The following is a 24507-nucleotide window of genomic DNA, read 5'->3' as shown; positions in this document are numbered from 1 at the left end:
TAATAATAATAATAATAATAATAATAATATTTATTTATACCCCACCCATCTGGGTGCTTCCAACAAAATATTAAAATACAATCGTCCTTCAGATATTAAAACTTCTCTAAACAGGGCTGCCTTCAAATGTCTCCTAAAAGTCTGGTAGTTGTTTTTTCCTTTGACATCTGGTGGGAGGGCGTTCCACAGGGCGAGTGCCACTACTGAGAAGGCCCCTGCCTGGTTCCCTGTAACTTGGCTTCTCGCAGTGAGGGAACCACCAGAAGGCCCTCGGCGCTGGACCTCAGTGTCCAGGCAGAATGATGGGGGTGGAGATGCTCCTTCAGGTATACTGGACCAAGGCTGTTTAGAGCTTTAAAGGTCAGCACCAACACTTGGAACTGTGCTTGGAAACATATGGAGAGCCTACTGGGAGCCAATGTAGGTCTTTCAAGACTGGTGTTATGTGGTCCCAGTCACCAGTCTAGCTGCCGCATTCTGGATTATTTGTAGTTTCCAGGTCACCTTCAAAGGTAGCCCCACATAGAGTGCATTGCAGTAGTCCAAGCAGGAGATAACTAGAGCATGCACCACTCTGGCGAGGCAGTCCATGGGCAGGTAGGGTCTCAGCCTGCGTACCAGATGGAGCTGGTAAACAGCTGCCCTGGACACAGTATTGACCTGCGCCTCCATGGATAGCTGTGAGTCCAAAATGACTCTCAGGCTGTGCACCCCTTCAGGGGCACAGTTACCCCATTCAGGACCAGGGAGTCCTCCACATCTGCCCGCCTCCTGTCGCCCCAAAACAGTACTTCTGTCTTGTCAGGATTCAACTTCAATCCATTAGCCGCCATCCATCCTCCAACCGCCTCCAGGCACTCACACAGGACCTTCACCACCTTCACTGGTTCTGATTTGAAATAGAGGTAGAGCTGGGTATCATCCGCATACTGATGAACACCCAGCCCAAACCCCCTGATGATCTGTCCCAGCCGCTTCATCTACATGTTAAAAAGCATGGGGGAGAGGACAGAACCCTGAGGCACCCCACAAGTGAGAGCCGAGGGGTCTGAACACCACCTGCAAACACCCAGTTTCGCCGCCACCTGTTTCTACCCTTTTTGTGACATATTTGGGTCACTTCCATTTTTTGTACGATGTGCATGTGTGCAGTCACACACATCTTAAACAAGTGTAAATGGGGGGGGGAGGGTTGCCTGAACCTCATCACCCAGGACCAACGTTGAAAGGGTGGGATCAAGCTACCGATCAATCACCTGACATCATTATAATGTCAAATGATTGACAGACGAGTGTTCTTGCCCACCTGTCAATGCTGGACCACCAGGCTGGAGGAGTTCAGGATTTGGCCCACCGGGAATTGCTCACCCATTTCACATTCATGGGTATCTTTAGAGACCTGAGGACTAGCTGCTTGCAGTAAAAGAAAGAAGGAAGGAAGATGTGATTGCTGGGAAGTTGAATTTTGCACCCATTCCTACAGTCTGCCTTTAGCACTCTTTCCAAAATCCAGGATTTAATAGGGAAGTGTTGAAAGAAGGAACTTGGTAATCTTTCCGAGCAACTGATTCAACATTAACATTTTCTCCCCTCTCCAGGATCCATCAGAAACACCCAAAATTATTGCTTGCCATCCAATCACAGAATCAAAGAGACATATTAACATCCATTTTTAAACTCCCACCTCCTGGTTTTCAGCACAACTGAACTCTCTTCCCCTGCTGATCTTCCTGCAGCAGCAGTTGCACTGGGATGAGTTAGCAGGGCTAAGATGCCAAACACCTGCCCCTGTCACTGGTGGCACATACAGAGGACACGTGCGCCCTTAAGCTGCTTAGGCCGCCTGAGGCTCACGGCATTTCTGATCTCTCTGAGTGTAGCAACAACTAGTCAGGCAAGGCATCGCTGATGACTCAGCTCGCAGCGCCCTCTTGTGGGCACATAATCTCACTCAGAGCTGAGATGAACTCAGGCTGAAATTCTATGCAGTTAACACTTGGGCTGAAGGAGAAATGTGATTTTGTTTGCATTCACACTTCTCAAACTGGTACACAGACTGAAACACAGCCGTCCTTTGAAATTAGCACCTCTCTGTGTTTGGGAATGCTGTTCTCCAGCCAGTGTGTACAAAAATGCACATAGCGTGGGATATCTGTGAAAAATAACATACCCAAATGCATCATTTTAGGGGAAATTGCTTGTAAAAATGGGCATATCAGGGCACATTAGCTAAAATGCATACGAAGAGGCATATGAGGAGAAATTGAAGCATGATGAATTTTTGTAAGAATTCAGAAGGGAAAACGCAAATGGCTGCAGAAATGGAGATAATTGAAACTGACTGATCCATCCATCCCTATGTGAGCCTTGGTCCCACTACAATCACTAGGACATACACAGGCCCACTCCTAGTCATACACACATCTCACTGGGCTTTCTGCAGGAATTCTCAGGTTACCCAGAATGCTTCATCAGTCTGGAAGTCCAGTCCCTTATAAACACGTGAAGCCTCCTTATATTGTTCAAGTCCATTTGCCCAAAAAATGTGGCACTTCTATTTTTTGCAGTTCACAACACCTCATGGCAGTCTTGGGTGCAGAGTCTTGCAATCTAATGTCCTTTTTACCCAGGATTCCCATATTCTGGGGACTTCTGCATGCAAAGCAGGGACAAGAAGATGTTTTCAGCAATGAGGGCCACTTCCCCTGGTAGGCAACTTCCCAGGTAGGCAACATGTCAGTGATAGGTGGGGGCAGAGGCAAAAGGGGGTGGGGCAGTGATGCATACCCTCCAACCATCAAAATTTCCCCTCAAGGGGCAGATTCATGCTTGCCCACAACACACACAAACACTCTGCCCTAGCTGGCACCACCACCACCCAATCCATTTTCTCCCTTCCCTGCTCTGACTATTTTGGCTTCTTTCAGTTTCTCTTTTTTCCCAGTCTTAAATTCAGTTTGCACCCTTTCTGCATTGCTTTACTTATTATTTTTTTAAAGTGTGCATTTTCATGCAAATTTTTCATTTGCACAATATATTTGCATTTTTACAAGCAATTTCCCCTAATATTTATGCAACACCCTTATCACTAATACACTGCTGTGCATCTCCCCCTACCATGAACTATTTTGCATGCAATTTGGGGAGTTGCAAACTCCAGAATTTCAAGAGATAGCTATATTGCTTTGGTTAGATACAAATTAAGTCATTTTCCTCTTTTATGTGTATAAATTTTACAATTTAAAATATTCATTTAAACAACCTTAAAGTATCAGTGACTTCCTTTCTTCTCCTTCCATGGTTCATTTTTCATATCATAAATCTCTGCATATTTTACATAAACTAAACCATTCAGTATTCCATTATTATATCCATCAAAACTTGTTTACACTGTTGAATTTATCTTAGTGCTGTCAACGTTTTCAAGTGTACACCCCCCCCATATATTCAATAAGCATTTTCCAATCTTCTTTAAAGGTATCTCCTTCTTGTTCTCTTATTCTATATGCATATTAAGTCATTTTCCAATAACGTGCCAACAAATAAATGTCTCCTTTATCCATTTTCTGGACCAACATGGCTACATATATCTGATTTTTGTCTTGTTTTGCTTTGCTTTGTCTGGAATGAAGTAGGTTCATTTCTTCTCTCTCTCTCTTTTTTTTTTTTAAACCTCCCCTTTGGACTTATTGGAAAACAAAACTCCGAGGTGGCTTTCCCCTCTGGAAGCTAAGGCCCGAAAAAGACCCAATATGGAGGCCAAATGGCCAAAATATTGGGAAATATTAGATAAAGATGGAGACAATTGGAAATTGCAGAGTTTGGAGAAAATGAAGGATAAAGTGCGAGACTGGTTACATTACGCTCAGATTAAAGAAGTTTTTAAAAATGATAAAAAGTTAGGGTTCCAGGTGGAGAAATCGAAGCTGGAAACAGAATTGTTAGAACCAAAGACTAAGGTATTATCTAGAATGTATAACTTGCTGTTAAAATGGAACACACAAGACGAAATGGTTAAATCGGCTATGATAAAGTGGGCACAGGACATTGGGCATAACATTATGTTTGAGGACTGGGAAAGGTTGTGGACCAATGGGCTGAACTTCACTGCATGTAATGCTTTGAAAGAAAATGTAATGAAAATGATATACAGATGGTACATGACCCCAGTTAAACTTGCCAAAATATACCATTTGCCTGATAATAAATGTTGGAAATGTAAAGAAAATGAAGGAACATTCTTTCACCTCTGGTGGACCTGCCCTAAAGTGAAGGCCTTCTGGGAAATGATATATAATGAGCTGAAAAAGGTATTTAAGTATACCTTCACTAAGAAACCAGAAGCCTTCCTCCTGGGTATTGTCGACCAGAAGGTGTTAAAGAAGGACCGAACATTTTTTATGTATGCAACAACGGCAGCAAGGATACTCATCGCTAAGAACTAGAAAACTCAAGATCTACCCACACTGGAAGAGTGGCAGATGCAGCTGATGGACTATATGCAACTGGCGGAGATGACTGGCAGAATCCGAGACCTGGGAGAAGAAAGGATTGAAGAGGATTGGAAGAAATTTAAGATTTATCTACAAAAATATTGTAATTTGGTTGAATGTTAAGAAGGATGCTTGATCATAAAATAATTGGCCACCACTAAATTAGACCGGAATTTGACGATAATTGAGATTAAGGAAAATATAAACCTTCTGGAGAATTGCTAGACTATTTTTAAATGAGTGGAAATAAGATGGTAAATAAGATGATAATTTGCTTGAAAAAATTACTCAACGATTTAAGTGGGAGCAGGGGACGTGAGGAAGCCCAAAGAAGTTATGAGATTTTGTTATGACATAACTAATGTTGTCTATTATCTGTGCATTTCTTTTATAAAAAAAACCTTAATAAATATTTATATATATAAAAAAATAAACCTCCCCTTTGTCTTTGTTTCTCCCACAGGACTGATTGTCTACCTGGGCATGATGCTGGGGGCTATTATGTGGGGTGGCCTGGCAGACAAACTGGGCCGGAAGAAATGCCTCATCCTGTCTCTTTCCATCAATGCATCTTTTGCGTTCCTGTCCTCGTTTGTACAGGGATATGGATTCTTCCTCTTCTGTCGCCTTATCTCTGGTTTCGGGTAAGTTACGCAGCGCTCAGCTTGGGAAAGGGCCAGTTTGCATTAACAAATTGGTCTCTGTATCAGATTGGCCTGAATCTCAAAACTGAATCAGGCCCATTTGGTGGCCTTTGGATCTTGGCTGGGTTGGGAGGCAATAGACTTTGATCGCCCTGGGTCAGGCTTCCTGGAGCAATCTGGGGATGTCAATGGGTGGGCCATTGGGCAGGAAAGAGGCAGGCAACGGTGGAGCATTTCCCACAGGGAATGCGCTGGGCAGACAGACTCAAGAAGGAGAGAAGCAGATCCCTGCAGCCAGCAGAATTGAATCCTCCCTCACCTGCTGGTCCAGACAAGCCATTTATTGATCACTCATTCTGATTTGCTTGTGAGAAGGCTAGGCTGCATTAAGCCATTGTCATCTCACACTTTCCAGGACATTTCCATATCACTTCCTGATTTTTTATTCATGGAAGTGGCACAAACCATCTTTAATTGTGCAACTTGAATTTGCTGGTATGGGATTGAATTCCCCGCCCCAACAAAACAGTATCTGGGGTCTAGGCTCCAATGCTAGTCCTGCATTTATGTTTGTATGAATTTATAGTTTAGATTTATTACTACATTACACACACACACACACACACACACACACTTACTTGCACAATGTATGTATCTATTAATACCTTTATGTTCCACCTTTCTTGCAAGTGGTCCCCTCCTTCCCCATTTTTGTAGACCAAGAACATTCTACCCACCAGGATAGGCTTGCCTAACCAAAAATGTTTTTAGCAGGCAACATAAAGAGTACAGTGAAGGCACCTGTCTGACATCAATAGAATCACAGAACTGTAGAGTCGGAAGGGACCCCGAGGGTCATCTAGTACAACCCCCTGTAATGCAGGAATCTTTTGCCAAGCGTGGGACTCAAACCCACAACCCTGAGATTCAGAGTCTCGTGGTATACCGACTGTGTTATATATTAATCATTCTAGGTGGGGGGTTCCGAAGGGTAGGTGCTGCCACAATTTCTTGCAAATGTAGAGTGAGTATTACATGGAACTTCTAACAAGGGCAGTCCCAGCTGTCAAGTGGGCATATATAAGGTAATATAACCACACAGGTGAACTAGAGTTGCCATATTTCAAAAAGTGAAAATCTGGACTCCAAGGTTTCAGCCTGGCTCATAGGCGCCGACTCCATGGGGCCTGAGGGGGCCCGAGCCCCCTCAAAAATTCGTTTGGGGGGGCTCCGCCCCCCCAATAATTTAAGAAAATTATTACCGTAAGTTTCGCTCTATAACACGCAGATTTTTTCTCCTAAAAAGTAAGGGGAAATGTCTGTGCGTGTTATTGAGCGAATGTGTGGTCCCTGGAGCCGGAGCGCAGGGGCAAAAATAGGCAAAAATCAGGCAAAAATAAGATCGGTCGGTCGGGCGGAGGGAAGGCAGAAGCTGCTGCTTTCCTGCATTCTGCCTCAGGGTCTTACTGCCCACCCGCTTCTGTTGCTGCGTTTGCTCAAACTCAACAAAGAGCAGGGAATCCCCTGCCCTCCTGGCAAGCAGAGGGTTAAGGAAAGGATCGAGTCCTTCCTTCTAATTCTTTCCTAGTCACACTGCGTGCAGGCTCCAGCCCACCACCACCTCCTCTCCGTGCTCTAGGGACTCGCAGGTGGGAGAGAGAGAGAGGGGGCTGGCTTGGGGGGGGACTTTTGCCTTCCTTTCCTCCCCCCACCCCGTTAAACTCCTCCCCTGCATTCTTAGCCAGCTGCTTCTCCGCACACCCCTCTTGTGCTTCTTGTCCCTTCTGTGTTTTTCCTTCCCTCCCCATTTAAAACGTGGTGACAAAGCACGGATCCACATGGATCCTCAGGATTTTTGCATTGGGTCACCCCAAATTCACCATCAGATCACATAGCATGTTCATGGCTACATCTTGCACCAAAAAAATCACGCACCCACTGTTGCCTAGGGTCACAGTGGTGCAAAAACGTGGTTACAAAGCACGGATCCACATGGATCCTCAGGATTTTTGCATTGGGTCACCCCAAATTCACCATCAGATCACATAGCATGTCCATGGCTACAGTCTGTACCAAAAAAATCACGCACCCACTGTTGCCTGGGGCTGCAATGGTGCAAAAACGTGGTTACAAAGCATGGATCCACAGGATCTTTGCACTGGGTCACCCCAAATTCACCATCAGATAACATAGCATGTCCATGGCTACATCTTGCACCAAAAAAATCACGCACCCACTGTTGCCTAGGGTCACAGTGGTGCAAAAACATGGTTACAAAGCACGGATCCACATGGATCCTCAGGATTTTTGCATTGGGCTACTCCAAACTCACTGTCAGATATTAAAAATCTTTATAAAATAGAGAATTAAATACATACAGAATGTTAAATTTTCAGTTTCGAAATATTAGTACTAGTTTAGTACTGTATTTCTATATTACTATAGTACTGTATTAGTTATTTTCAAATACTTAAATATTTTTAGGGTGTAAGACCCAATTAAAGCCCGTTATTTACATACAGTATTACAGTATTTACATACAGTATTAGGCATACTGTATTAACTTTATTAACTGTATTAAAGCATTAACTTTGAGATATTATTTTTATTTAATGAACCCTCAGCCTTATTCAAAGTAAGCTTAAATTAGCTATTTCACTTATTAATCAAAGTGCTATTACTGTGCGACAGCAATATTTTATGTTTTATTCTTTTAATGATAGTTTAGGATTTATTTAAATATCATTTCAGTCTTTTCAGAGCTATATATTCACTGCTCTGTAATAGTCTATAAGCATAATTGTTACTGTAAATTAAATTAGCTTTTTACGAAAATACCGTGCGTGTTTATGTTTTGTTTCTTTTTTCAAAGCCAAAAAGTGTTTCAGCCTTGTCGAGTTTCCCGGAGTGTGGAGTTATAGAGAGTCGAGTTTTCGGGGTTCTAATGTTGATCATATGACTCTAAAATAAATTTTAAAAACTTTAAAACTCACTAATTTTCATCTAAAATTTAGAAAACTTCCCGGGGCAGGACCCCGGTATGGGCCCCCCCAATATTTTTTATAAGTCGGCGCCCCTGGCCTGGCTGTGTCCAGGAAATTCCGGGCATATGGAAGCCCTAGGTAAACTGATCTGAAGCTATTCAGGACTGAATGTATTAAGAGCAATAATTTGGCCTGGTTTTCATTCTTCCTGCCTGTTCTCCCACCTCACCTGCTTCCTCAGAATTGGAGGGACTCTCCCCATTGTCTTTGCCTATTTCTCCGAATTCCTGTCTCGTGAGAAGAGAGGGGAGCATCTGAGCTGGCTCTGCATGTTCTGGATGATTGGAGCCCTCTACGCCTCCATCATGGCCTGGAGCATCATCCCGCATTACGGTAATCACCTCTGGATTCAGATGGCACCCCTGGCCTTTATCCATGTGTGGCATTCAGGCTGTGGATTTGCTGGCTGTCTATACAGCGATGCTCCCTTATGCCTGGTAGGACTGGGAGGTGGGGCCAGACTTAGCAAGGCCTAGGTCTAGGAATGCTTATACTGAGTCAGATCATTGGCTGATGGGAGTTAAGCCAATGACACCTCATGAACACCACAAGGCCTGATCTAGCCCAATACTGTCTGCTCTGACTGGCAGCTGCTGTCCAGGGTCTCAATCAGGGGTCATCCCTAGCCCTACTCCCTGAGGTGCTCTTCACTGAAGAGACCAAGGATAAGGAATGACCAGGTCTATCTATTTCCAGTCCACCTTACTTTTGCATTGTTATTTTTTTAAAACCCACAATTCCATTCCTTTTCTGTGTTAATCTGCATTCTTAAAACCAGATTTCCCTCAATGTACATATTTAATGATGTGCTTTCATATATTTTTACATGGGCATGTTCTCCAAAACAGTTGCATCGAAGCACCTGTTTTGGCACACAAAGACTATTAAGAATGGGGTCACTATGTTTGGGGAAGTGCAGAATTTGGAAGGCAACTATTTCCCTGAGAAGGCCAGATTAGGCCATTTGGTATCTTATCAAGGAGGAATCCCTTGCCTTTGCAAAGGCTAGATTTCTAGATAGCTAGCTTCACACATTAGTCCATGAGGTGAAGTCATTTGGTACAGGAATTCAAAAGGTCAAATCCCTCAAATTCAAATCCCTGGATACCTAAGTTCCAATTTGAACATTAGTCCAGGAGTTGCAGATCATGACATTTTGTATAGTGATGATGATGATGATGATGATGATGATTTATACCCCACCCATCTGGCTGGGCTTCCCCAGCCACTCTGGGTGGCTTCCAACAAAATATTAAAATACAGTAATGCATCAAACATTAAAGGCTTCCCTAAACAGGGCTGCCTTCAGATGTCTTCTAAAAGTCCAGTAGTTGTTCTCTTTGACATCTGGTGGGAGGGTGTTCCACGGGGGGGGGGGGGGGCGCCACTACCAAGAAGGCCCTCTGCCTAGTTCCCTGTAACTTGACTTCTCACAGCAATTTGCATCCCTCCAGCATCCCTGTTGAGGCACCTTCACTACCTGGAACATCAGATGTGCTCTGCCATCTGGGAATATTGGAGAATTCTGATGAAAACAGGGGAAAAAGAGGACATTGTTGGTGTTTGCATATTTGACCCCGTGTCCAGGATTCCAGAATGCAAATTGACCCATTGGTATTTGCTGTCAGTTGGTTGCAAATGATCTGCAAATGATCTGCAACTGATTATACTGCCCCCCCCCCAAATTTGCATTGTGTTTCCCTTGCATTTAAATGAATGTGGTGGAATTGCGGCATGGCCAGGTAATTTACATAATTAATTACACAAATCACTTAAGTCGCATAAATCTGCCACAGTGGGCAGCAAGACAAATAATGCAGTTCATGGGGGAAGACAAACCGCAGTAGAATGGAAACATGACTGCATGGGACAAATTCAGGGTGGAAAGGGAAACAATGCCGTCTTCCATCCGTTGCTGTAGCCCCTTTCCCTTGCTTATAGGATGGGGCTTCAGTATGGGGACCAACTACCACTTCCACAGCTGGAGAGTTTTCGTGGTTGTCTGCTCTCTGCCCTGCATCGCGTCTCTGGTTGCCCTGAAGTTCATGCCAGAAAGCCCACGGTTTTTGCTGGAGGTAAGAACACATGTCTGAGAAAACAGACCTTTGTATTGTGTAGATTCTTCTAGAGGATATGCCATAAGCAATAGAAACCAAAAGGACTGGGATTTGTTTGGCATAGGCTGCAACACCTAATGCATTTGCTCGGGACTGGGAGCAGTGGCTCATTCTCAGGGCCCTTTGGAATATTGGTCAGTACAGGATTTTGAGCTTACCATATCATTGCAAAATTAAAAAAACCTCCTTCCAGTAGCACCTTAGAGACCAACAAAGTTTGTTATTGGTATGAGCTTTTGTGAACATGCACACTTCTTCAGATACATGCTTGCACACGAAAGCTCATATCAATAACAAACTTAGTTGGTCTCTAAGGTGCTACTGGAAGGAGGTTTTTTTATTTTGTTTCGACTACGGCAGACTGACACAGCTACCTACCTGTAACTATATCATTGCAAGGCAGCCAGCAGTAGGCCCCACTGAACTCAATAGGACTTGTTTTTGAGTACATATCCTTTAGATCGCACTGTTAATTGTGTAATTGCATTTTTTAAATAAAAAAAAATAAGGCCTAGAAACTTGCATAGAGTTTCTCAGGATGCTGCACTCTGTGGCTAAGATGAGAACAGGGACCCCTTCTCACATTATGTGGCATAAATCAGGGGAAACTTTCTGCATCATCACTTTATCTCCCTGCCAAGTTTTGCCTGCTATGCATTTTGTGTTGATGCTAAAGGTCCAGGTGTGAAACCATCCAGAAGACAGCAACTCTGCTGTCCTTTACGTTATAAAACAACATGAACAGCAGCGCTGGGGAGCTCCTCTTCAGCCCAAGGGCAACATTCCATTCTGGTTAACCTTCTGAGGGCCACATGACACTGGTGGGCAGGGCCAGAGGTACAAGTGAATGTTATTTTTACCTTTCTACAGTCAGATGGTTTCTGTACACACTCACAAACCCCTCTCCACTCAGGTAAGCAAGAGGCATTATTGGAATTCAAGGACCGGTTCCAGCTAGGCAAAAATGCTCAGGGTGTGGGAAGAGGGTGTGTGGCTTAGGGAGAGTTTAAGGGGCCACATGGAGAGGTCTGTGGGGCCACATTCAACCCCTGAGCCAGAGAGTCCCCACTCACATTGTACAGGTATTCTCCGGCAGAATCCAGAACTTCTGCCCTTGGCTAGGACATCATCCCACCGTGGTTAAACCCATGTGACTTCCGATGGAGCCATAGCATAACTGGAGAGAAAGAGCCTGGGATCTTAAAACATTTTCTGAAGGAAGTGCTCTTTCTGACATCCTTTGCTTTGGCCTTTCCAGATAGGCAAACACGACGAAGCCTGGATGATCCTCAAGCAAGTCCATGACACCAACATGAGGGCCAAAGGCGAGCCAGAAAGGGTGTTTACGGTAAGCATGCTTTCTTCCTAGGAATGCACTTCCCCCTCAATAGGAGACTTTGGTCAAAGATTCTAAACCTAATTGGGTTTTTTATATACATTGCATAAAGCCCACAATCCACCTCTTTCTTCTCCCAAAGATTCAGTATGCAGATTCTAATTCAAGGTTATTTTCCAATTGGCAAACATGGTTGCCATCCAGGCAAGAAGATCCTGTTCTCCCCAACCCAGATGTTTGGGGCTACAACCCCTATCAGCTCCAGCTAGGGATGGGCAAATCTGCCAATTTTGGCTTCTCATTTCTCCAGTCCTATGTTCCACATTTTGCCACATTTCCACATCATCCTTGCATATATTTTTTAAAAAAGATGATGTGAAAATTCACCAGCATTTTAGTGCAAATTTATCCTAATGCATACATTTCCCCCCATGCATTTCTGCCCAATATACACATTTCTGTAAAGCAATTTCCCCCAATATAATGCATTTGTGTATGTTGCTTTCACAAAGATGTGCATTTTTGTACATGTTACTTGGCTAGCAAACTGCATTGCAAAATTCAGATATGTGAAAATTTCAAAAGATGGCTGTTTCAGTTTGTGTGTTTCTTTCAGAAAATGAGAATTAGAGAGATCTGCCTTTAAATGTAAACTGAATCAGATTTCTCCCTCATCCCTAAACCCAGTCACTGCTGGGTTCAAAACACCTGGAGATGTTTCATCCCAAGTCAGAACATTGGTTCATCTAGCTCAGTATAATCTGCACTGAATGACAGTGCCTCTCCAGGGTTTCTGAGAGAAGGCCTTCCTTGCCTACTTAGAGATGCCAGAAACTGAACCTTGAACCTTCTGCATGCAAAGCAGTCACTCCACCCCTGAGCTATGCCCCTTCCCCATGTACAATTATTTGGGAATAAGCCTCCTTGTACACTGTGGGACTTCCTTCCACTAAACGTATTCAGGACTGGAATGCAGAGGTGTTTATTCAGGTGGCGGTTGACGCAACCCTCTTGTTGTGTTGCTTCTGCGCAATTGCTTACAAGAACCAAGCTTAGTGTGGTTGCTGTGAAGTCAAGGGCTGAATATTTCGGCTTTTTTTTTCTTGTTTATTCAGGTAGCCAACATAAAAACTCCAAAGCAGATAGACGAATTCATTGAAATACAGTGTTCTACAGGGACGTGGTACCAGCGTTCTTTTGTTAGAGTGACAACAACCCTCAAACAGGTATGGGGGGGGTGGCACCTGAATGCACACAACAACAAGTAATGATTGATTGCCTAGATCTGTCATTGTGCTACTTGCCCACACAATGAACAGGTCACGGGATTGCAACTTTTCCTGATTACATCTGGGTGCAGTACTTTGACCACCCAACCTATTAATCAACAAATATTTGGTTTCATGTAGGGCTCTCAACTAAACAGAGATTTTTAAGTGGCTCAACCACCTGCGTTTTTACCAAGTGATTAATTGTATATAGATTATGTTATATTATCAGCTTCGGTAAAGGTGTCTCCCTGACCTACTGAAATACAGTGGTGCCTCGTAAGACGAAATTAATCCGTTCCGTGAGGCTCTTCGTATAGCGGTTTTTTCGTCTTGCAAAGCAAGCCCATTGACAGCTTAGCGGATTAGCGCTATTAGCGGTTTAGCGGCTTTTAGCGGATCAGCTGATAAGCGGCTTAGCGGCTTAGGAAAAGGGGGGAAAAAGGGGGGGAAACCCGCAGGAACTCGCAAGACATTTCGTCTTGCGAAGCAAGCCCATAGGGAAATTCGTCTTGCGAAGCGCCTCCAAAACGGAAAACCCTTTCATCTAGTGGGTTTTCCGTCTTGCGAGGCGTTCGTCTTGTGGGGCACCACTGTAAGTGTAAGTGTAAAGGTAAAGGGACCCCTGACCATTAGGTCCAGTCGTGGCCGACTCTGGGGTTGTGGCACTTATCTCACTTTATTGGCTGAGGGAGCCGGCCTACAGCTTCCGGGTCATGTGGCCAGCATGACTAAGCCGCTTCTGGTGAACCAAAGCAGCGCACAGAAACGCCGTTTACCTTCCCGCCAGAGAGGTACCTATTTATCTACTTGCACTTTGACGTGCTTTCGAACTGCTAGGTTGGCAGTGTAAATGTACATTGGAATTAATAATTAACACTGTCACTTGTTGTTAAGTGGGGGGACGGGACTATATTTGTTGGAAGATCTTTAATACCATATTTAAGGCAAAGTACCTTTCATATTTTATTTTTTGGTTCCCTATTCCAGTGATACACCAGAATTTAATTGCCTCTGACAGTGACCTCAATTTTAAATTATTTAAATTGCCCCATAGATTAATCAACCAAGCTTCAGTTGATTTATGTCATAGCAAATGTAGGATTTGAGATAAATAAATCTTGCTTCACTGAATCTAGCCAGCTAGCTACAATGTAAAAACACTGAATGAAAATACTCATAATAAATTATTTGCCATTTCCACAAACAAACAGGTATTTGTTTTTCATTTTTGGAGGGGATATAAGCTACATTAGAAGTTAGCTTTCTTAGGACTTTTTCTGTAACTGATTCTTTGGACAATCCTTTTCTTTTAGGTTATGGACAATGTATTATACTGTTTGACAGCCCAGTACAGAATGAACACGCTGTTCCTGGCAATTGTGTGGTTCTCAATGGCCTTAAGGTATGTGCCTTGGAATTCACAAACCTGTTATTAACCAGAGAGTTGGAAGATCATCCAGTCCAACCATGGCAAGAAATCTCTTAGTACAGCATCCCTCATAGCTGGCTATCCAGCATGTACTAAAAACCTGAAATAAAGGAGGACCCACCACTTTCCAAGGCAGTCTGTTCTACTATTGATACAAAGGAAGCTACCTGATGGCGAAACATACCGTGGGTCCCTCTAGCTCAATATTGTCTACACTGACTGGCAGTGGTTCTTCCGATTTTTAGAGATGACTCTTTTCCAACCCTCCATGGAGATGGATATGATTGAACTTGGGCTGTCTGCAAACCAACCAGGTGTTCTACTACTAAGCTGCAGCTTATTCCACAAGCAGAGGCTCCCAGGTTCTCCAGCATCTCCTAGTAAGGCTGAAAAAGACTCCTGTCTGAAACCCTAGAAAGCCACTAGCAGCTAGTCTAGGCAATACTGAGCTTGAAGTACCAATGGTTTGACTTGGTATAAGGCAACTGCCTAGTTTCCTGTGGGTAAAGTCTGCCTGAGACATTTAGCCAGTCTTAGCAAAACAAATATTTGCTCCTTTTGATAGACTTTGCCTGTTTCCTCAGGGCAACAAACATTCAAATTAGAAATACAGGAAGCTGCCTTGTAACCTTTGCAAGGCTAAATAAGAGCAGCAGGAACCTGTCCTAAACAATTCAGAGATAAACTATATTTTCCCACCATTATCTTTTGGGAAGGTTAGGAACTTAGAAAGCTGCCATATACTGAGTATTGATTGGCAGTGCCTCTCCTGGGTTTCAGGAGAGCCCTACCAGAAGATGAACCTGGACTGAACCTGGGACCTTCTGTATTCAGGGCATATTCCACACTACTGAACTGCAGCCTTTCCCCCAAAGACCTTGTTGTTGTTGTTTAGTCATTTAGTCATGTCCAACTCTTCGTGACCCCATGGACCAGAGCACGCCCGGCACTCCTGTCTTCCACTGCCTCCCGCAGTTTGGCCAAACTCATGTCGGTAGCTTTGAGAACACTGTCCAACCATCTCGTCCTCTGTCGTCCCCTTCTCCTTCTGCCCTCAATCTTTCCCAACATCATTTTCCAGGGAGTCTTCTCTTCTCATGAGGTGGCCAAAGTACTGGAGCCTCAGCTTCAGGATCTGTCCTTCCAGTGAGCACTCAGGGCTGATATCCTTAAGAATGGATAGGTTTGATCTTCTTGCAGTCCATGGGACTCTCAAGAGTCTCCTCCAGCACCATAATTCAAAAGTATCAATTCTTCAGCGAAGACCTAGGCTTAGACCCAAAGACCTAGGAACATAGAAATCTGCCTTATATCATGTCAGACCCTTGGTCTGTCTTGTCCAGTACTGTCTACACAGACTGGTAGTGGTTCTCCAGGGGTTCAGGCAGAAACCCAGCCCTAGAATAGAAAAAAAAATCAGCAGGCATTTAAAAGTTGAAACAGAAGGCACCTGCTGAATCTCCACAAAACTGGACTAATGACACAAGAGGCTCAGTTTCTTGTTGTTGTCAAATGAGACTTGTCAACTTGGGGGGGTGACCAATGATGCTTCTGCAGATAACCTCAGCTGGGAGATAAGGGTTCAGGTGGTACCCTGGACCTAAGTCATCAGTATTAATATAAAGACCTTCAACCTGGATCAGTAGTAGATGGACAGTCAGTGCAGATGCTTTAACAATGATGTCACCTATTCTTGGCCAGATGCCTCCATCAGCAATCTGGCCACCACAATCTGCACCAGCTGGAGCTTCAGAGCCAGGTCCAAGCGCAGCCCCACAACCAGCGCATTGAAGCAATCTAGCCTTGAGGTTATCAAAGCATGGGTAACAGTTGGCAGTTCTCTGTGTCACAGTTCTCTTCTTCCTCTTGCAGTTACTATGGCCTTATCGTCTGGTTCCCTGACATGATACGGTACTACCAAGAAGAAGCATATAAGTCCCGCGAGAAAGTCTTTAATGGGGAATCAGTGAAGGATATCACCTTCAACTTCACCTTGGAAAATCAAATCCACCGGAATGGGACATATTTCAATGACAAGTGAGCCATCACACCCCACCTCACCAAAACAGATTCAAATGTTTGCTTATATGTGCCGTGTCCTGTCGGAGCTGCTATCCCACCGATCCTGGCTGTGGCAGCACCTTGGAACAACCAGAGATGATGGAAGTCGCTTCATGATGGAAATCAGTGAGAGATTGAGCACCCTTGAGGTTTTTCTCTGGTGCCCACAGAGACTCTGAGCCTCTTATTGCCCCTTTAGTCATGAGGCAGAGCGTGGGGCTACTTTATCTCCCTGGAAAAATATAGAGAGCTGAAGGAGGAAGTGAGGAAGAGGACATACTTTCCCATTTCCTCTTTCAGCTGTATGTGCTTTTCAAGGCCCAGATCCTTTGGGAAAGGGGTTTGTATATTCATACTTTCTGTCTACCTCTCTCTCTCTCTCTCTCTCTCTCTCTCTCTCTGTGTGTGTGTGTGTGTGTGTGTGAGAGAGAGAGAGAGAGAGAGAGAGAGAGAGAGAGATTGTAAGAGAGAGAGAGAGAGAGAGATCTCTTAGGGGACAGGTGAGAGGAGTGACCAGAAGGTTTGCTGCCAGGTAATGGTGGCTGGTGCTGATTGGGACGGGTAGGGTGGAAGGCAGTGAGCCCAGCAATAGATGGAGCCAGAGCAAATGGTGTGCAGAGCCCACTAAGTCTAGTTTCCCCCTCCACCCTCCTCCCTGCTGAATTCTACAGGGGTAACACTGAGACTTCGCAGGAGGAAGCTGATAGTCAGTGCTACCCTGGGCTGGTTGTACATAAGAAGGCTGGCAGATGGGAGCAGGCACAGGTTGGGGGGGATAGTGCTTCATTTGGCCAAGTGGCTTAGCCTCCAGTGGCACTTGCTGAAAGAGTCATATCCATTGCTGTGCCTCCTTTTGCCTCTTGGCTATCCATGTTTGCCTTTGGCTCTGCCAGTCGATAATCTGTGGCCCCTGGAAGGGTTCTGTAGGAGAGAATATGGCCCTTAAGCTTTTTTCCTTGTATGAGATAAAGAGTGACCCATAAACATAATAACAGCAGCAACTGATGAAAATACTATTTTTGCTAATTCAACATCTATACTGGGAAATCAACTTGGATATCTGTTATGATCTAAATGAATTAAATTACACATGCTGATAAACTTTTGTGCTTTGGGCTTCAAGGAGCCATAATTATTTTTAAATCACCTTTGGACATACTGACATCCAGTGGTCATGTAAGGAAAGGCACACCGAGGGCCAGTTCCCACATTACTTTTTTCCTGAAATATCATATTAAGGCATATATTGCAGCTGAAACCAGGGGTGCAGAAATTTGCTTGATTCTCATTTTTTTAATGAGAATCAATCAGAGTGGAAATTCCCAAACCCATATCCAAACCAAAACACAGCACTCTTTTGAAAGTTGCACTACTCTGAACTTTGCAATCTAGTTCGCCAACCAAAGGATGCAGACAAAATGCATATATTAATGAAAAGTGCATGCAAAAATGTGCATATTTAGTGAAGAGAGCATAGGAAAAGATATTCTATTGTGGAGGAATTACTTGGACAAAAAAATTTCGCACATTCTTCTTCTTATAAAAAAATTGCAACTGTCCACATAAGAAGGCTCTGTCCATGTTCACTAATTGCAGTAACAAAGGAATATCACATTCTCTATCTTGGCTATATTTGGTTGCATCAGTTGTCCATCTTTTTTTAAATAATGTTTTTTATTCTTATTTTTCATAGTACAAGCAAGTAAACTTCCACCTCATTGACAAGTTCTTCCCTGTTGGTAAGAATCAGGTGCAAGATAGTCAATCCCCTTGTCGCTTCTTACAACCTTCTGGGAAATGAAATTGTCAGCAAGGCAATTGAGGAGTTTGTTAGGCCTTACATTCTTGGCAGACTTTGAGTTTCAGCTATCCTGGCATCTGTTGGAACTCAAATCAATAATCAATAAGAGGGAAATCACACAGAGGTATAGAGAGATACCAAACGGAGTCTTTCTTTCAACATACTCATTTTTGTTCACTGAAAGTATCCTTCCCCTAATGAGCCATGGGTTGTTAATGGTTTTGGAGTGAAGTTAAAGTGTTTGCATATGAAACAAAGTTGAATTAGATTGCATCAAACTCACTGTCTTGGCTTCTGCTGGTATCTTAAATTGTGTGTGTTTATTTTTTATTTTATTTTCCCACTTCAAATGAAGATGATGGTGAGTTATTTTCTATGTTTCAGGTTCATCAAAATGAAGTTCCGAGATGTGACTTTTGAGGACTCTGTGTTTGAGGAATGCTACTTCGAAGATGTGACATCGAGCGAGACCTTTTTCAAGAACTGCACCATTATAAAAACTGTCTTCTTTAACACAGGTAACGCGGGAGAGTGTGTGTTTCTGTGTTGGCAAAGTGCATCTGCTGGCTTCTGTCTGTGTTTTCATTTATAGAAAAGTGGAATGAAGTGAAGAGATAAGACTGGGAAGAAATCATAATAACTTTGATCTGGTCTGTTTTTGCAGTACACAATAACTTAAGCACCACTGTTCCCTGTTTATCAGGAATGGTAACAGATTTTTGGTATCTGGTCCTGCTGCTGCCTTTGGGGAATATTTTCTAAACAAGTTAGTAAGCGTGACTAGGCTTTCCATTCTTCAGATTTCAGTTACTTCCTTTGGTCTTGCGAAGTTAGATGGGCATGTGTTATATCTTAAGGGCCTCCCTCTGTAAATGATAATGCAAGTCACTTTACTTCAAAAAAAATCTCACATGCTGTTTGGGGGCCCTGCTGTGCGTTGTTCTGAATGGTGCACTAGACATCTGCTCCAAAGTCTAATAGGGGACACAGCCATGTCAGTGTGCATCACACCATGTGACAAAATTATGTACTTTATTCCGGCATACTTTCCTGCCTTTTTATGGGTGAATCATGGGAGAACAGAAGCCTGCTTATATGGAAAGGGTAGGGATGTAGCAACGTTGTCCAATGACGTTCGCAAATGAAATTTGCCATGATGTGGCAGTCTATCCATCAAAAAGTCACGCTTCCATAATGCATTGTAAAAGGAACCGATATAAAGGCGAGCAAGATAACTAAGAGACATGCGGTGAATGTGGTGGAAGTCTTTTATAATATTTTAACTAGGATTTATATATTTTAATGTTTGAAGCATGAATTTGGTAATATTATTGGTTATGAAAAGTATTTCCCCCCCCTTTTGTCTTCTCTCTCTCTCTCTCTTTTTTTAGTTTGCATTTTGGAAAACATGAATATAAATGTGCTTACAGTGTTATGTATTGTTCTTTATTTCTCCTTCTCTTTCTTTTTCTTTTCTTGTAAAATTCAATAAAAAATAATTTTTAAAAAAGTAAAAGGAACCAAGACAGAGCCGCTAGCATTATAATGAGGAAAAGTAACACAGTAACCCCCATGTTTGAATTCAGTATGAGTTCCATCCATCCATCTTTCTCTCTCTCCCCGCCCCCCGTTAGACCTCTACAAGCATAAATTTGTTGAATGCAAGTTTGTGAATGCCACCTTCTTGGAGCAGAAGAAGGGCTGCCACATGGATTTTGAGAGGGACAACGACTTCCTCGTTTACCTCGTCGGCTTCTTAGGCAGCCTCTCGGTGTTGCCAGGCAACATTATCTCAGCTCTGCTGATGGACAAAATAGGTCGGATCAAGATGATTGGTGAGTGGGGAGGGATGACATATGTCAATGTGGGAGTGGTCAGAAAGGTCCCCCCCCCAATGTGGTTTAGTTGGTCTCATGCCAAAAATCTTCTTTCCAATTTCTCAAAACTCTTCCTTCATTGAGAAGGAGGTTTTCACTTATTGTGCCTTGCCCTCAGGGCACTTTAGAATCTGTGTCAGCACAGGAACTTGAGCTTACCATCCCATTGCAAGGTTTGCCAAGGGTGGTGGAGGCTGGTGCCCATTGGCACTGATAGGGCAGAAGGCAGGGAGCCCAACAGTAGGTGGCGCCATAGCCAATGGCAGGCAGAGCCAAGAAGCTCACCCCTCCTCCTCCCTGCTGAGTGCTGCAAGGGTCAACACTGAGACTGAGGAGGAGGAAGCTGACAGCCAGGGCCACCCCCTTTATCAAGTGTCATTCCTTCACATTTGAGCTTGTCTTATTTCTCTTTTTTATAATTTTTTTATTAAATTTTCTGTTTTACAATTTAGAAGATTCATTTAAACAACCTTCAAGTATCAAAAAATCCCCTTCTTCTCTTTCCATGGTTCATTTTGCATAACACAAATCCCTGCATATTTTATATAAACTAAACCATTCAGTATTCCATTATGACATCCATCTAAACTTATTTACACTGCTGAATTTATCTTAATGCTGCCAATGTTTTCAAGTGTACAAAATCCACCCCCCATATATTCAATAAACATTTTCCAATCTTCTTTAAACATATGTTCTTCTTGTTCTCTTATTCAGTGTGTTAGGTCCACAAGCTGCGCATATTCCATCAGTTTAAGTTGCCATTTTTCTTTGGTTGGAACCTCACTTATTTTCCATTTTGGGGCTAACAAAACATGGGCTGCAGTAGTGGCACACATAATTAACCTCCTCCTCCTCCTTATTATTATTATTATTATTATTATTATTATTATTATTATTATTTTCAATGCAGAGTTACAACAAAAATTACAAACATTGAATCCAAAATAATACTATACAGACAAGAAAGAAAAACAGAACACACAAAAAAGAAAACAAAAAACAAAAGAAAAAGCACACATCTACAAATAAAACCATATTTTCATTCTAATCTAGTCATTGCATACATATACACGTATTGACTTCCTTCCTTTGTTCTAAGACCTCAAAAAAATTACTCTTTCTAAATTGTTGTGTTTAATGTAGATTACTTCTATCTTTATACTTTTTTACTCCATTTTTCTTTTCTTTTTTTACCCTGTAAAGCATCATTCATTACATACCGATATGCTTACTCCAGAACAATGTTTTTTTATATACTCTTTAGCACACCCCCATTCTTTTAATAATTTCTGGTCCGATTGTCCCCTTATGAGTGCTGTGAGTCTTGCCAGATTTATATATTCAAAAAATTTAATTTGCCATTCCTTCATTGATGGAATTTTTCTCCCTTTCCAATTTTTTTGCTATAAGCATCCTGGCAGCTGTCGTTGCATAAAGGAATACTTTCCTTTGATTGTCAGGAATATTGTTTGTGATTATACCTAAAAGGAATGCCTCTGGTTTTTTACTGAAAAATTAATTAATAATAATAATAATAATAATAATAATAATAATAATAATTTATTATTTATACCCCGCCCATCTGGCTGGGCCTCCCCAGCCACTCTGGGCGGCTTCCATAGAAAGCAAAAACTCAGTAAAATATCACACGTTAAAAACTTCCCTGAACAGGGCTGCCTTAAGATGTCTTCTGAATGTCAGGTAGTTGTTTATCGCTTTGACATCTGCTGGAAGGGCGTTCCACAGGGCGGGCGCCACCACCGAGAAGGCCCTCTGCCTGGTTCCCTGTAGCTTTGCTTCTCGCAATGAGGGAACCGCCAGAAGGCCCTCGGCGCTGGACCTCAAGGTTAATTAATTAACCTTGTCTTATCTCTCCCTGCCTCCTCTTTTGTTCTTTCTCGCAGGGGGTTCCATGCTGATCTCTGCCGTGTGCTGCTTCTTCCTGTTTTTTGGCAACAGTGAGTCGGCCATGATTGGCTGGCAGTGCCTATTTTGTGGTACCAGCATTGCTGCCTGGAATGCGCTGGATGTGATCACTGTGGAGCTATATCCCACACATAAAAGGTGACTCTTCCCAGCAACCTCCCTTGGGGTGAGGAAGGAGGGTGGAGATTTCCAGGGGCTGAAGCTTTTTAGCATGGCCCTTCACAATTTGAGAACAAACCAGTGTAAATCTGGAGCTGTTGGCAGTGGCATCGTTGGGGGGACGGAAGTAGGTTTGGGGTGAAGCACTATTTCACAGCCCAGGAGAGGACGTTATTATCTGGCACTCTGTTTGCTAATCTCCTGCATGCCAAATTGTTTTTAAAAAGCCCTTTCTCAGCAAAAAGAATTCACTGTGCTGGTCTGCAAACCATATCAATATAAAACCAGGCAAAAAAAAAATCATAAAAACCACTTGAAAGCAAATACAGTGTTACCTCAGATTAAGAGCTTAATTCGTTCTGGAGGTCCGTTCTTAACCTGAAACTGTTCTTAACCTGAAGCACCACTTTAGCTAATGGGGCCTCCCGCTGCTGTTGCACCGCCGCTGCGCAATTTCTGTCCTGAAGCAAAGTTCTTAACCCGAGGTACTATTTCTAGGTTAGCGGAGTCTGTAACCTGAAGCGTATGTAACTCAAGGTACCACTGTATATATATTTAAACCAAGGATGCACCAATGTGGTGAACTGAAGTTAAGACTGGGAAAATAAGAGCCTGATCAGAAGCCAAAATTGACACATCTGCCCATCCCTACAGCTGACTTGGCTGACTATAAAAGAGGCCAATTCATGGAGGAGAAGGCTATCAATAGCTACTAGCCATGATGGCTATGTTCTACCTCCACTAATGGAGGCAGGATGCCTCTGAATGCATGTTGCTGGGAGTCACCAGTGGGGAGAGATGCTCTCAGGTCCTCCCTGCAGGCTTCCTGTTGGGGCATATGGTTGACCACAGTGAGAATGGGATGCTGGGCTAGATGGACCTTTGGCCCAATCCACCAGGACTCTTCTAACCTTCTTAGGTGGCTGTGTTGCTTTGGAGGTTAATATGAAGAGGTCCTTCCCTTCACAAATGTACCACTGGACCACTGCCTCTTGGACCGTTCCCATTTTAAACTCCCTTTGCTTTCTCTCCCTTCTCCACAGAGCCACAGCCTTTGGCATCCTCAACGGGCTCTGCAAAATTGGGGCCATCTTCGGGAATGCTATCTTTGCCTCCTTTGTTGGGATAACCAAAGTGGTCCCCATCCTCCTGGCATCCTCCGCTCTGGTGGCAGGAGGCCTCCTTGCCCTGAGGCTGCCAGAGACTCGCGACCAAGTCCTGATGTGAGCCGCCCACAAGGGACAAAGGAAACGTTAACAGACGAGATGCATTTAGAAGAAAATCGGGGGAAAGCCTGTCAATATTTCTCTGCCGATACTTCAGATCTGAGGAGGGAGGGGGAGGAAGAGGCACCCCGCTGAGATAACATTAACCCCTTAGTTCTAGAACTGTTGTGAAGTGGAGATGGAGCCCGCCTGTCTAGGGCTGCACCCACACGCGCACACCCTGAGCTTTGCTCATTGCTTCAAAGCTATCACTTGTTAGGGGGTGAAGCCCCATTTCCCCTCTGAATGTGTGTGAACATCTCAGGCACTAAACCAGTAACAGAAGAAGAAGCTGCCTCGTGATCGTGCATGTTTGTCTAGATGTGTGCATTGTGACGGGTGGCACTGGGAAGTGAGCCATTCCTCACACAAGTGACCCTCTCAGAGCTCAGCTGAATGGCTTGATGTCTACATTTCTATAGCTTTCCGGGCAATTAGCAAAAAGAAAAGGGGGGGGGATGAATATAGTTTAAAAACTGAAGCCCATTGACCAATGGTAGCTGGTCCTCAAGAGAGATCACAAACCAGATGGTTTATTCAGGGGCAAGACTACCCTTTTGGGGAGTCAACAGCCATTGACTTACATTTTGCAGAGGGCGGCCTCATATTTCGAGAACCAAAACTGAGACGCCCAACATAGCTTGTTGTGTTTCCTCAAAGAAAGCTGCTGATCCTTTCATACATTGGACCTCCAAGTTGTCTAAAGCAACCATCACCACCTCTCTCTCATAGGTATGCAAGTGAATCTGTAGGAGATTCTGCACACACACTTTCCATTTCATTCTCATCAAGTAGTTTTCAAAAGAACAAAACAAAAAAACAACAACAACCACAGAGATATTCCAACTGTCCACAATAATTTTAACTGGATCTTGTGAGAGAGGAAGGCTAACACAAGTTTAAGCCACCAGTCAGTATTTCAAATGCGTTGAGTTTGGGGGCATCACTATATTAAAAGAGTATAAATTGTTGTTGGTTTTGATCTAGTTTCATTCATGTTCTGTTCCTTGAGCATCTTATGATTCCTGAAACCAAATATGTACATATCCTGCAGTGTAAATAGAGTGCTTTTGGGGGGAGG

At 43.4% G+C, this 24507-nt stretch overlaps 1 protein-coding gene across 1 annotated transcript in view; it reads left to right on the top strand.

Annotated features, from left to right (window-relative positions):
* SV2B (synaptic vesicle glycoprotein 2B) overlaps positions 1-24230 on the top strand; it is a 76185-nt gene extending 51955 nt beyond the window's left edge. Inside the window, exons 3-13 of the mRNA XM_081838940.1 lie at positions 4957-5137; positions 8363-8514; positions 10123-10256; positions 11557-11646; positions 12750-12860; positions 14219-14307; positions 16207-16371; positions 18581-18714; positions 19831-20031; positions 21981-22140; positions 23205-24230. Of these exons, the coding sequence (XP_081695066.1) occupies positions 4957-5137; positions 8363-8514; positions 10123-10256; positions 11557-11646; positions 12750-12860; positions 14219-14307; positions 16207-16371; positions 18581-18714; positions 19831-20031; positions 21981-22140; positions 23205-23388 (1601 nt within the window). The 3' untranslated portion in view covers positions 23389-24230. The remainder of the gene's footprint in view (positions 1-4956; positions 5138-8362; positions 8515-10122; positions 10257-11556; positions 11647-12749; positions 12861-14218; positions 14308-16206; positions 16372-18580; positions 18715-19830; positions 20032-21980; positions 22141-23204) is intronic.
* The last annotated feature ends 277 nt before the right edge of the window (positions 24231-24507 follow it).

This window comes from Podarcis erhardii (assembly GCF_964252035.2).
Source record: "Podarcis erhardii genome assembly, chromosome: 14".
Classification (NCBI taxonomy): Eukaryota; Metazoa; Chordata; class Lepidosauria; order Squamata; family Lacertidae; genus Podarcis; species Podarcis erhardii.
Note: the sequence above shows the minus strand (reverse complement) of the source record. Positions and strands in the feature narration are given on the sequence as shown.